Consider the following 11371-nt stretch of genomic DNA (forward strand, 5'->3'; position numbering starts at 1 on the left):
GGATACAAATTTGTGACTATCGGAATTTTTATCCTGTGAATGTGTTCCCGTTACAAATAGGTATAAAAGTGTCTTCGTTATGTTCAGAGCCAGATGAGATGAGTTTCCGAGCATCTATCAGTGCGGTAGATGCTACTGAGATCCAGTGTTTCTCCCTAACCTTATGGTTTACCGTACTAGCAGATATCACTGCTGTTTCCACAGCTTTTCGGATGTCATTCCACGCTGCCTCGGGGTGGGCACAACTTCCATGGCTGCCCAACTTTTTCTAGTTGTTCCTGAAATGTACTCTTAGCTTGCCTATCATTAGGTAGAACCCTAAGAGGTTTCCTTGCAGTGTCTTTCCTACGTCCAGTAAGACGCAGACAGATACGTGCTCGCACTAGAGCATGATCTGAATCTAAACATGTGCTCCAGAATGAGCGACAGTCTTCTATCGAGCCCCTCTATCGGTGGCTGATAGCGATGTGGTCTAGTTGGGTCCAACGTTGGGACGAATTCGGGGGTCGCCATGTCAAAAGATGTTTTTCCTTGTGCTTAAAGTTAGTATTTGCAAGAAACAGGTGGTTATCTGAGCATAGCTGCAACAGACGGTCGCCATTATCTGTCCTCTGAGCCACGACACCATAAGATCCACCCAGGTGTATTTCCTTTTCGCTTAGTTTACTTACTTGAGCATTAAAGGCACCAGCCACTATTACTACATCAGGGCACCTAGCTTTTCGGAAAAGGTCGGTAAGCTTTCTGTGAAACTCATCTTTTACATCATCCGAGCTACAGTCAGTGGGGGAGTAGGCAGAGACGACGAAGAGGCAACGACGATTGTCCCTATCTTTCCGAGTCCTTACTGTTGCGTTTAGTTGGACAGCGCACAGACGACTGTCTACTGAGATCCAGTCTGAAAGAGCTAGTTCTGTCCCAGGATTTAATGCTATACCTACGCCAGCGAAGCCACGGGAAGCAGCATCAGGGCTTCCAGATACACGAAGCGTGAATGAGGTTGATTCTTTATTATGAAATAGTGAGGTCAAATGAATGACGCTACTCGGATCCTGTGTGCGCGTTTTGGAGACGCAGCAGACATCGATGGTGCGAGATCCCAAAGTCCTTGCTAAGGAAGCCTGTTGTCCTATTCGGCACAATGTTCGGACGTTAAAAGTTCCTACATGTAGTTTAGAGCGTGGTTTCAGGAGACTGAGAACAACGTTCCGCGTACTCGAATCGTTTGCCCTAGCGGTGCGAGGTGATAAAAGGACGTGAGAAAGGTTAGTCGTGGAGATAAGGGAGTTATTGGGCGGTGTAGGAAGGACTTGAATGTGACCAACTTGGTCTCGTGTGCTGTTACGGGTATGAGGGCTAATATCACTTCCCAACTGCCCATACCGTGGAAGGGTATTTCTTGAGGGACCTGAAAAAGAAGTTGGATTAGTGTTGGTCTTAACGACCTGGGCGCGACGGGAGCAGAGTCCAGAGAACAACTTCTTGAGGCCAGTCACGCACGGCCTTCTTGTGTTAGCTCCGTTCTTCAAAGGGCCTTATTGCCAGAGACGGAAATCCGTGAGGTAAGGTGAGGCGTGACATTTTTAGAGTCGACCTTTTCTAATCCCTTCCTTCCTTGTGAGAAGGCAGCATCGCTGCAGATGCTGGTTGTTTAGAGGAAACACCTTACTGCTGTCACACCCCTCTGCAGTCAGCAGTACGACTTCGCCCTCAGATCTTGAGTTGCTGCTTTTAGTCTTACCATTCTTCGATCGACATGCCAGGCATGGTAGAACCTACAGGAACATACGTTCCAGCCAACACAGCTCAGTTGGGCCATCACGATAGGCAAGTCCGACCAACACATCAAGGTAGCAGCTAACGTCGTCCTCTCAGACTGGTAGGGAACTCGGAACAAATACCTATCAATTCGTTCGGCTTTGTAATTATAGGAACTGGATCAGCCAAGTTTGAGTGAGACACAATGATACTGACATTTGGATAATGTTGTTGTTGTTTTGGGGCTTGATGTTAATTTCTTTATCGGAAGTGTAAGATACAGGTCTTTTCAGATGAAACGTCTTAATCATACTCTATAGTTGGCGAAAATTGGCTACAATATATGTGCAATAAATAGGAGAATTAAGTATGCCACCAATATGTTTCAAGACTTGTAGACAAATTATACATTTCTATAGGATGAAACACGAGTCTGAGATATTGCCATGAAAAAGCGATCAAATAAATTTATAGTTTTGGCCTGTGGACTTAACTGATTATGTTTCTGGCCTGATAACTTGTTATATCATTGCTAGTAAATTTATAGTTTTGGTTCAAACAATGTATCCAGCGCTAACTTGTATCAATGAACCTAGCAGATTAGAGGTTACATATGAGGCATGTTGTTCAAGCTCAATACTACTTCAACATATCATAAAATCATCCTCTTTCACTACTAGCTTTAGACAGCAGTACCATTGGTTCTTTAGTAATCATTGTTCAGCGTATCTGTATGGGTGCTACGAAGTAGAAATCGCATGAGTTTTGTTATATATATGAGTTTATTGTACTTGTTGAGCTATGCTGGGTCCAGTTCACTTGGAAAGTTAAGGAAAAATCCAACTATTTTCCTGGTTGTTGAAATCAGTTTCAAACAGGTCTTCATAACTACAACACCATAATGATGATGTTTGCGAATAAGTCAAATGTCAACTAACCAATACTGTTAACCATATTGTTAATTGTTGTAGAGCTGGTGGATGCTGTTCACAAAGCTATCTTACAGTTGATTGATCACTGGGTGGTGATCAATGTCATGTATGTCAGGTCCTTCGTGCAGATCGAATCCTATTGATCAGGTTGCAATGTGGCCACCAGTCTAGGTGACTCGAATTGCGTGCACTATGTTGATATAAGATGGTGGTTGGAGGTAGTCAACAGGAAACCCTAGACCTGGGTTTCATGCTACTTGACACTCATCAGCAAGTGTACCCGTAGTCTTGAGGGAACTGATGCTATCTGATATGAAGTTACAAGAATCTCCATTAGATTAAATTGTTTTGTAAGTGGGCATTCAAACTGGCCTACTTTTTTACTACATACATTTCATCTGTTTTCTTGATTTTCATAACATGCGTTTAGTCTTAACGAAGGTCATCATTCATTCCGTGACGCCATTCAGAAACACTAGTTTTCCTTATGTGAACACGTATTATACATGTCCTTGTGGTTTCCATATGGGAGTATTATGTACTGGAGCCTAGACTTGTCAAAGAAAACAGAAAGAAAGTCAACCAACAATATAATGATACTGAATTGATGATAGACGTAATGGGTTAGGCATAATTGATGTATCACTACTTTTAACATGAATTCGACGTAAGTGGTTTGGGGCTTTGTGAGACATGATTCATAGCAATAATGTGTACCGCTCCATCTGACGTTACTCTTTTTGAGTTTATCATAAACAGTAAACTGTAATTATATCTTTTGTTGGTCTATAAACTTTAATTCTTGATCTTTTTATTCTCATATGACCTTACTTTGGTTATACACTGCACTGCCACTTCACTTTGTGTGATGGATTTATTGTTTCTTACTTATAAAAACCATTTTATGTCATTGTGGTGTATGCTACTTATGTTGACAAACATAAGTAGTATGTAGCACCTATCGGAAGTGGAATGCATGCCAGCAAAAGATTGAGAAGATCCAGTTGAAGAGAACAGAAGGGGAAACAGAAATTAAATGTAATAACAAGAGATTTGAAAGAATCAGGAAGCACGTAAAGGACAACTGATAGGTGTGAAAATCATATATTTAATGTATGGTTTTCATACTTTAGGAAAGTACTCTGTAATTTTGTATTAAGCAATAAATTGGTCTTCCCCACCTGAGTTCTCGTTCACTACATCATAAATAAATAAATAGACATCGTTAACTTTTAGATTCACTTAGTATTGTTTGTTTGAATCTTCCCATTGATGTTTTAGGACACATGCGCCAATTAGAGACTGACCAGTTGCAGTCCTAAAAATCAATGGGAAGACTCAAACAAACAGTACTAAGTGAATTTAAACTTCATCCCATTGCACAAGCAAGTGGCTATCAGGACTCAGTGGTCGAGTGGATAACGCGATGGCGTTTGAAGCGAAAGTTACTGGGTTTGAATCCCAGAGTAAACATCAACTCTGAGATGCAGGTACATCCAGCTGACGACTCCCAAATAGGACGAAACGCGCGTCCTGGATTCCACTGCTAACCACTATACATCATCGTTAACTTTTGTTAAATGTTACTTCGTTCCACTGTTTATTAGACTCCTAATAATAAACGGTTGTTCTGCGTATGAACAAAATAATGTCGAATACCATTCCTCTTTTCCAATGATAATCATTTTCCAATATGTCAAGATTATTGGTTTTGAACTCCATTCCTATAATGAAATTTTGTAAAAAACAGTAATGATCTGTAGAGAGTTTATTTTTTAAAATTCAGTCTCACCTTTTTCATTCTGCAAGGCTAGCGTAATTAACTTACATCCTAAACCTACTGATTATGTTTCGACTTATCAATAAAATAGTCAGACACGGGGTTGAACATTTATCGTCGTTATGTGACACTGAATGTTCCGTCCATCTAAACCAGTCATCTGTAGTTTTCTTAGTTTGATTCATTCTAATTTTTACAATTTATTCAACACATATTCAGGTTGATCACCAACATTCAAATGGCGATACAGACAATAATGAAACTGCAATGAATTCAGGTGAGAAATCACTGGATCCTCATGGTCTTTCTACGTTAGACAAGAATGTAACTGCTTTAGCATATTCAGAAGACTCACAACATGATTGTACAAATGAACGTTTGGTTTCGACTGAATGTCACCATAACAACTCCATTGAAGTAAGTATTTATTTTGAATTTGCGTGTGTTTGTTTGTTGGGGAATTAGATACAGTATGAAAAGTGTGTGAAGTTTTTCTTATAATGACGGCTGTTATTGCGTTCTAACTATTCCTCACTTGTGTAGGATGAACAGAAGAAGTCGATGTCTCCATCGACGAGTGAACTGGAGACATCAGGAGGAATAACAACAACAACAACAATGACGACGACGACAACAACAACATCGAGTGAACAAGATGCTTCAAATGAAAATCTAACTGCGACTGTCTTCAAATGTGACATGTGTTCATTGAGTTATCGCCATAGAACGTCACTTTTACGTCATGCACGTCAATCGAACCACAAGGTAAGTAGGTAGGTAGGTAGGTAAGTAAGTAAGGAGTGTTTAGATTGCATGAGTTTGATGTTGTTCATGTTTGGTGATGACCATGAAATGGTTGTAGTAGCATTGTTGTTTGATCGTGGTGAGTATATGAGAGAGTGTGTGAGGGAGGGAGTTTGGAGGAGAGGAAGGAGTAGGTGGTGAAGAGTTTTGTGTTTTGGAATGTTCAACATGAGCATTTTGTGAATATGTTCGTGGTTAAGTTGTCTGTAAGGCTAAACTTTTTTTATCGATGAATGTTTTTAGGTGGATCTAATTAGGACTCGCAAGAGAAGAGATTATGTGAAGAATGATAACTCTGGTATGAGGAGATCAGGGGAGTGTTTGAATGGTAGTGGATGCATGGATAATGAGATGGTATCGAATTTGACATGGAAAGAATGTTCAGAGTCGATGACGTTGGATTCTAATGTTGTTGAGAATGAGAATATTGGGGAGGTAGTTGGTGAGGTGAGGTAGTTGTTATTGTTGTTTGAATGTTTCATATTTAGTTGACTATATGATTTAATTTATTGTTGTAAATTTTGATGATCGTCTATTTTAACAATCAGGTGTTGAATTGTTCTGGCAGTTTATTCATACTTCGCAATTTTATAAGTATTGAATTTCGTAGATAATACTTCATGTTGTTTTCGCTATAGTTAAGGTTTGCGAACCCATTCATAATTCATATTTTATGCTCTCCATTCTCCAAAGTTTTTTAAGTAAAATACTATTCTCGTAAATATGCTTAATGCGATATTCATCGCTTATCCTGAAAACCTTCCTGGTTTGCGAGTAAAACGTATTTTAAAGTGAAATGTTTCTGTTTGTTTTACAATTTGACCTCTTCATTTTTCATTTTCCGATTTATAGTTCCGGATGTAGACTCGGGGTCTAATTTGGTATACACTTCCTTGTGGTAGGTGTTCTTGTCAGTTGAAATGCCTCTGATAAATTATTTGAGACTAATAGAATGTGTCAGTGTGAATGTATTCAGGGATTGTTTGATTTATCCACTGAACTTTGCTGATGAATGAATCTGGTTATCGGCTTTTCGATAGCGAATTGGGATAATAATCATATTGTGAACTTGTGATTCCTTGCCCGACACGACTGTTTTAAAAATAGAGTGGGTAAATAATCATCCAACCGTCTTGATATTATTATCCGTGTAGTCGAATCTATTTTTGGATGTGAATAGTACACACAAAGTACCATACCAGAAATGTACGTCCTGAATAAAGTGAGAGCAGTGATTGTTTTTGCTGTTGTGGCAACATTACATCTTGTCATTCCGCGTTCTGTGGTGTAAAGAAACTGTCATTCAAATAGCTATTGAGGTTCATCTTGAAGCACTAGTAGCTATTTTACTAAATTTAATGCATAACTCTTAGTCATTTGCCTTTGTATATAGCGTTTTCATTCTTTTGTTAATCGGAGTGCTCTACACTGCATTGTCGGTGTTGTAGTTTGCACGGTCTTCGGAGACGTTGAGAATAACTGCCTTCGTTTGTTATAAGGTAGTTACCACTGGAAATTTTGTTGGAACTAATGGAGTTTATGGCACAACATATTGTCTTTTCAGTTTTGCTTCGTAATGACTGTCCCATGTTAGTGCAGACATTTGGCTAAATGTACCAAGATTTCGAAATTCAACTTGAAAACTGCTCCGAGTGGTTTTCGCTTCGATGGCAAAGTGAAGTGTTTCTCATATATTAATTTGTTAAAGCATTCTGGTGTGATAAGCAGTGGTATTACTTCTCCGATTTCCACTCATCGTTTCCATTAAAGTTTATGGTCTACTTGCGTATGTGGCTGCCTTTCTGCGGCACTTCGGAGTTTAAGTAGGATCGCTACCTCTACACCACAAGCAAGTGCATTGCTTTAAACAATTATTGAAATCTTTGGATTGTATTTTGTCAATATACTTTAAAATAGCTTTCAATTCTGTAAAACATTGTACCAATATGTTGATCAGTCCCAACGGATGTTGATTTAACAATGCATTTATTCATAAATTTTTAAAATACTAAGTAATTACTAATTAGACTCAAGAACGAGCGTAAGGTATTTTTTTGAAATACCTTCATTTTTCCATGATTGTAATGTTCTTCGGTTCAAATCGGTGACAAAAGCCTAGATACCTAATTAAACGTAAACAGAGTGGACATATTTCTAATCCAAGGTGTAATTCACGGGTTTGCATATGTTGTGGAATGAACAGATCTCGGGTGCAATCAGTGATTGGGGCCAGTCAGATGGAATTACGTCTAGTTCCCAGGTTCTACCTAAGACCTCAGTCAACTTCGCTGCTAGTACTGGACCTTCATCCTTAAAAATCTCAGGGGTAAACTTGTCAGGGCCCGCTGCTCTCCCTCGCTTCAGATTTCCTATAGCTTTTTCAACCTCGTAAAGAGTTGGAGGATTTACATTAGCTTGCCATTCAGGACGACTGGGGATCATGGAAAACCGAAGCGTGGCTGAAGGCCAGTTGGACTGATCCCTAAAGTGTTCTGCCCATCGATCCAATTTCCTGGATTGAGAATGAATGATATGTCCATGTTTATCTGAGATAGTTTCGCTGACAGTTGGGTTTCTAATACCGGTTTCTATAACAAGTCTGAACAGTTGTCTGCTGTTGCCTATTGCCACTGCATTTTCCATTTCTCTTGCTTTCGCTACCCACCACTGTTAGCGATCATTGCGTAGGCTTCTTATTAGCCTGCGCTTAGGTTGACTCCGCTCTTCGTTATGTTCAGAGCCAGATGAGATGAGTTTCCGAGCATCTATCAGTGCGGTAGATGCTACTGAGATCCAGTGTTTCTCCCTAACCTTATGGTTTACCGTACTAGCAGATATCACTGCTGTTTCCACAGCTTTTCGGATGTCATTCCACGCTGCCTCGGGGTGGGCACAACTTCCATGGCTGCCCAACTTTTTCTAGTTGTTCCTGAAATGTACTCTTAGCTTGCCTATCATTAGGTAGAACCCTAAGAGGTTTCCTTGCAGTGTCTTTCCTACGTCCAGTAAGACGCAGACAGATACGTGCTCGCACTAGAGCATGATCTGAATCTAAACATGTGCTCCAGAATGAGCGACAGTCTTCTATCGAGCCCCTCTATCGGTGGCTGATAGCGATGTGGTCTAGTTGGGTCCAACGTTGGGACGAATTCGGGGGTCGCCATGTCAAAAGATGTTTTTCCTTGTGCTTAAAGTTAGTATTTGCAAGAAACAGGTGGTTATCTGAGCATAGCTGCAACAGACGGTCGCCATTATCTGTCCTCTGAGCCACGACACCATAAGATCCACCCAGGTGTATTTCCTTTTCGCTTAGTTTACTTACTTGAGCATTAAAGGCACCAGCCACTATTACTACATCAGGGCACCTAGCTTTTCGGAAAAGGTCGGTAAGCTTTCTGTGAAACTCATCTTTTACATCATCCGAGCTACAGTCAGTGGGGGAGTAGGCAGAGACGACGAAGAGGCAACGACGATTGTCCCTATCTTTCCGAGTCCTTACTGTTGCGTTTAGTTGGACAGCGCACAGACGACTGTCTACTGAGATCCAGTCTGAAAGAGCTAGTTCTGTCCCAGGATTTAATGCTATACCTACGCCAGCGAAGCCACGGGAAGCAGCATCAGGGCTTCCAGATACACGAAGCGTGAATGAGGTTGATTCTTTATTATGAAATAGTGAGGTCAAATGAATGACGCTACTCGGATCCTGTGTGCGCGTTTTGGAGACGCAGCAGACATCGATGGTGCGAGATCCCAAAGTCCTTGCTAAGGAAGCCTGTTGTCCTATTCGGCACAATGTTCGGACGTTAAAAGTTCCTACATGTAGTTTAGAGCGTGGTTTCAGGAGACTGAGAACAACGTTCCGCGTACTCGAATCGTTTGCCCTAGCGGTGCGAGGTGATAAAAGAACGTGAGAAAGGTTAGTCGTGGAGATAAGGGAGTTATTGGGCGGTGTAGGAAGGACTTGAATGTGACCAACTTGGTCTCGTGTGCTGTTACGGGTATGAGGGCTAATATCACTTCCCAACTGCCCATACCGTGGAAGGGTATTTCTTGAGGGACCTGAAAAAGAAGTTGGATTAGTGTTGGTCTTAACGACCTGGGAGCGTGACCGCAGAGTCCAGAGAACAACTTCTTGAGGCCAGTCACGCACGGCCTTCTTGTGTTAGCTCCGTTCTTCAAAGGGCCTTATTGCCAGAGACGGAAATCCGTGAGGTAAGGTGAGGCGTGACATTTTTAGAGTCGACCTTTTCTAATCCCTTCCTTCCTTGTGAGAAGGCAGCATCGCTGCAGATGCTGGTTGTTTAGAGGAAACACCTTACTGCTGTCACACCCCTCTGCAGTCAGCAGTACGACTTCGCCCTCAGATCTTGAGTTGCTGCTTTTAGTCTTACCATTCTTCGATCGACATGCCAGGCATGGTAGAACCTACAGGAACATACGTTCCAGCCAACACAGCTCAGTTGGGCCATCACGATAGGCAAGTCCGACCAACACATCAAGGTAGCAGCTAACGTCGTCCTCTCAGACTGGTAGGGAACTCGGAACAAATACCTATCAATTCGTTCGGCTTTGTAATTATAGGAACTGGATCAGCCAAGTTTGAGTGAGACACAATGATACTGACATTTGGATAATGTTGTTGTTGTTTTGGGGCTTGATGTTAATTTCTTTATCGGAAGTGTAAGATACAGGTCTTTTCAGATGAAACGTCTTAATCATACTCTATAGTTGGCGAAAATTGGCTACAATATATGTGCAATAAATAGGAGAATTAAGTATGCCACCAATATGTTTCAAGACTTGTAGACAAATTATACATTTCTATAGGATGAAACACGAGTCTGAGATATTGCCATGAAAAAGCGATCAAATAAATTTATAGTTTTGGCCTGTGGACTTAACTGATTATGTTTCTGGCCTGATAACTTGTTATATCATTGCTAGTAAATTTATAGTTTTGGTTCAAACAATGTATCCAGCGCTAACTTGTATCAATGAACCTAGCAGATTAGAGGTTACATATGAGGCATGTTGTTCAAGCTCAATACTACTTCAACATATCATAAAATCATCCTCTTTCACTACTAGCTTTAGACAGCAGTACCATTGGTTCTTTAGTAATCATTGTTCAGCGTATCTGTATGGGTGCTACGAAGTAGAAATCGCATGAGTTTTGTTATATATATGAGTTTATTGTACTTGTTGAGCTATGCTGGGTCCAGTTCACTTGGAAAGTTAAGGAAAAATCCAACTATTTTCCTGGTTGTTGAAATCAGTTTCAAACAGGTCTTCATAACTACAACACCATAATGATGATGTTTGCGAATAAGTCAAATGTCAACTAACCAATACTGTTAACCATATTGTTAATTGTTGTAGAGCTGGTGGATGCTGTTCACAAAGCTATCTTACAGTTGATTGATCACTGGGTGGTGATCAATGTCATGTATGTCAGGTCCTTCGTGCAGATCGAATCCTATTGATCAGGTTGCAATGTGGCCACCAGTCTAGGTGACTCGAATTGCGTGCACTATGTTGATATAAGATGGTGGTTGGAGGTAGTCAACAGGAAACCCTAGACCTGGGTTTCATGCTACTTGACACTCATCAGCAAGTGTACCCGTAGTCTTGAGGGAACTGATGCTATCTGATATGAAGTTACAAGAATCTCCATTAGATTAAATTGTTTTGTAAGTGGGCATTCAAACTGGCCTACTTTTTTACTACATACATTTCATCTGTTTTCTTGATTTTCATAACATGCGTTTAGTCTTAACGAAGGTCATCATTCATTCCGTGACGCCATTCAGAAACACTAGTTTTCCTTATGTGAACACGTATTATACATGTCCTTGTGGTTTCCATATGGGAGTATTATGTACTGGAGCCTAGACTTGTCAAAGAAAACAGAAAGAAAGTCAACCAACAATATAATGATACTGAATTGATGATAGACGTAATGGGTTAGGCATAATTGATGTATCACTACTTTTAACATGAATTCGACGTAAGTGGTTTGGGGCTTTGTGAGACATGATTCATAGCAATAATGTGTACCGCTCCATCTGACGTTACTCTTTTTGAGTTTATCATAAAC

General features: G+C 40.6%; 1 protein-coding gene across 1 annotated transcript in view; it reads left to right on the top strand.

The window, feature by feature from the left end:
* Smp_180300 (hypothetical protein) overlaps positions 1–6023 on the top strand; it is a gene marked incomplete at its 5' end in the record, with an annotated part of 21914 nt that extends 15891 nt beyond the window's left edge. Inside the window, 3 exons of the mRNA XM_018793872.1 lie at positions 4690–4887; positions 5014–5235; positions 5518–6023. Of these exons, the coding sequence (XP_018648341.1) occupies positions 4690–4887; positions 5014–5235; positions 5518–5730 (633 nt within the window). The 3' untranslated portion in view covers positions 5731–6023. The remainder of the gene's footprint in view (positions 1–4689; positions 4888–5013; positions 5236–5517) is intronic.
* Positions 6024–11371: the final 5348 nt, after the last annotated feature.

This window comes from Schistosoma mansoni, chromosome 1 (assembly GCF_000237925.1).
Source record: "Schistosoma mansoni strain Puerto Rico chromosome 1, complete genome".
NCBI lineage: Eukaryota > Metazoa > Platyhelminthes > Trematoda > Strigeidida > Schistosomatidae > Schistosoma > Schistosoma mansoni.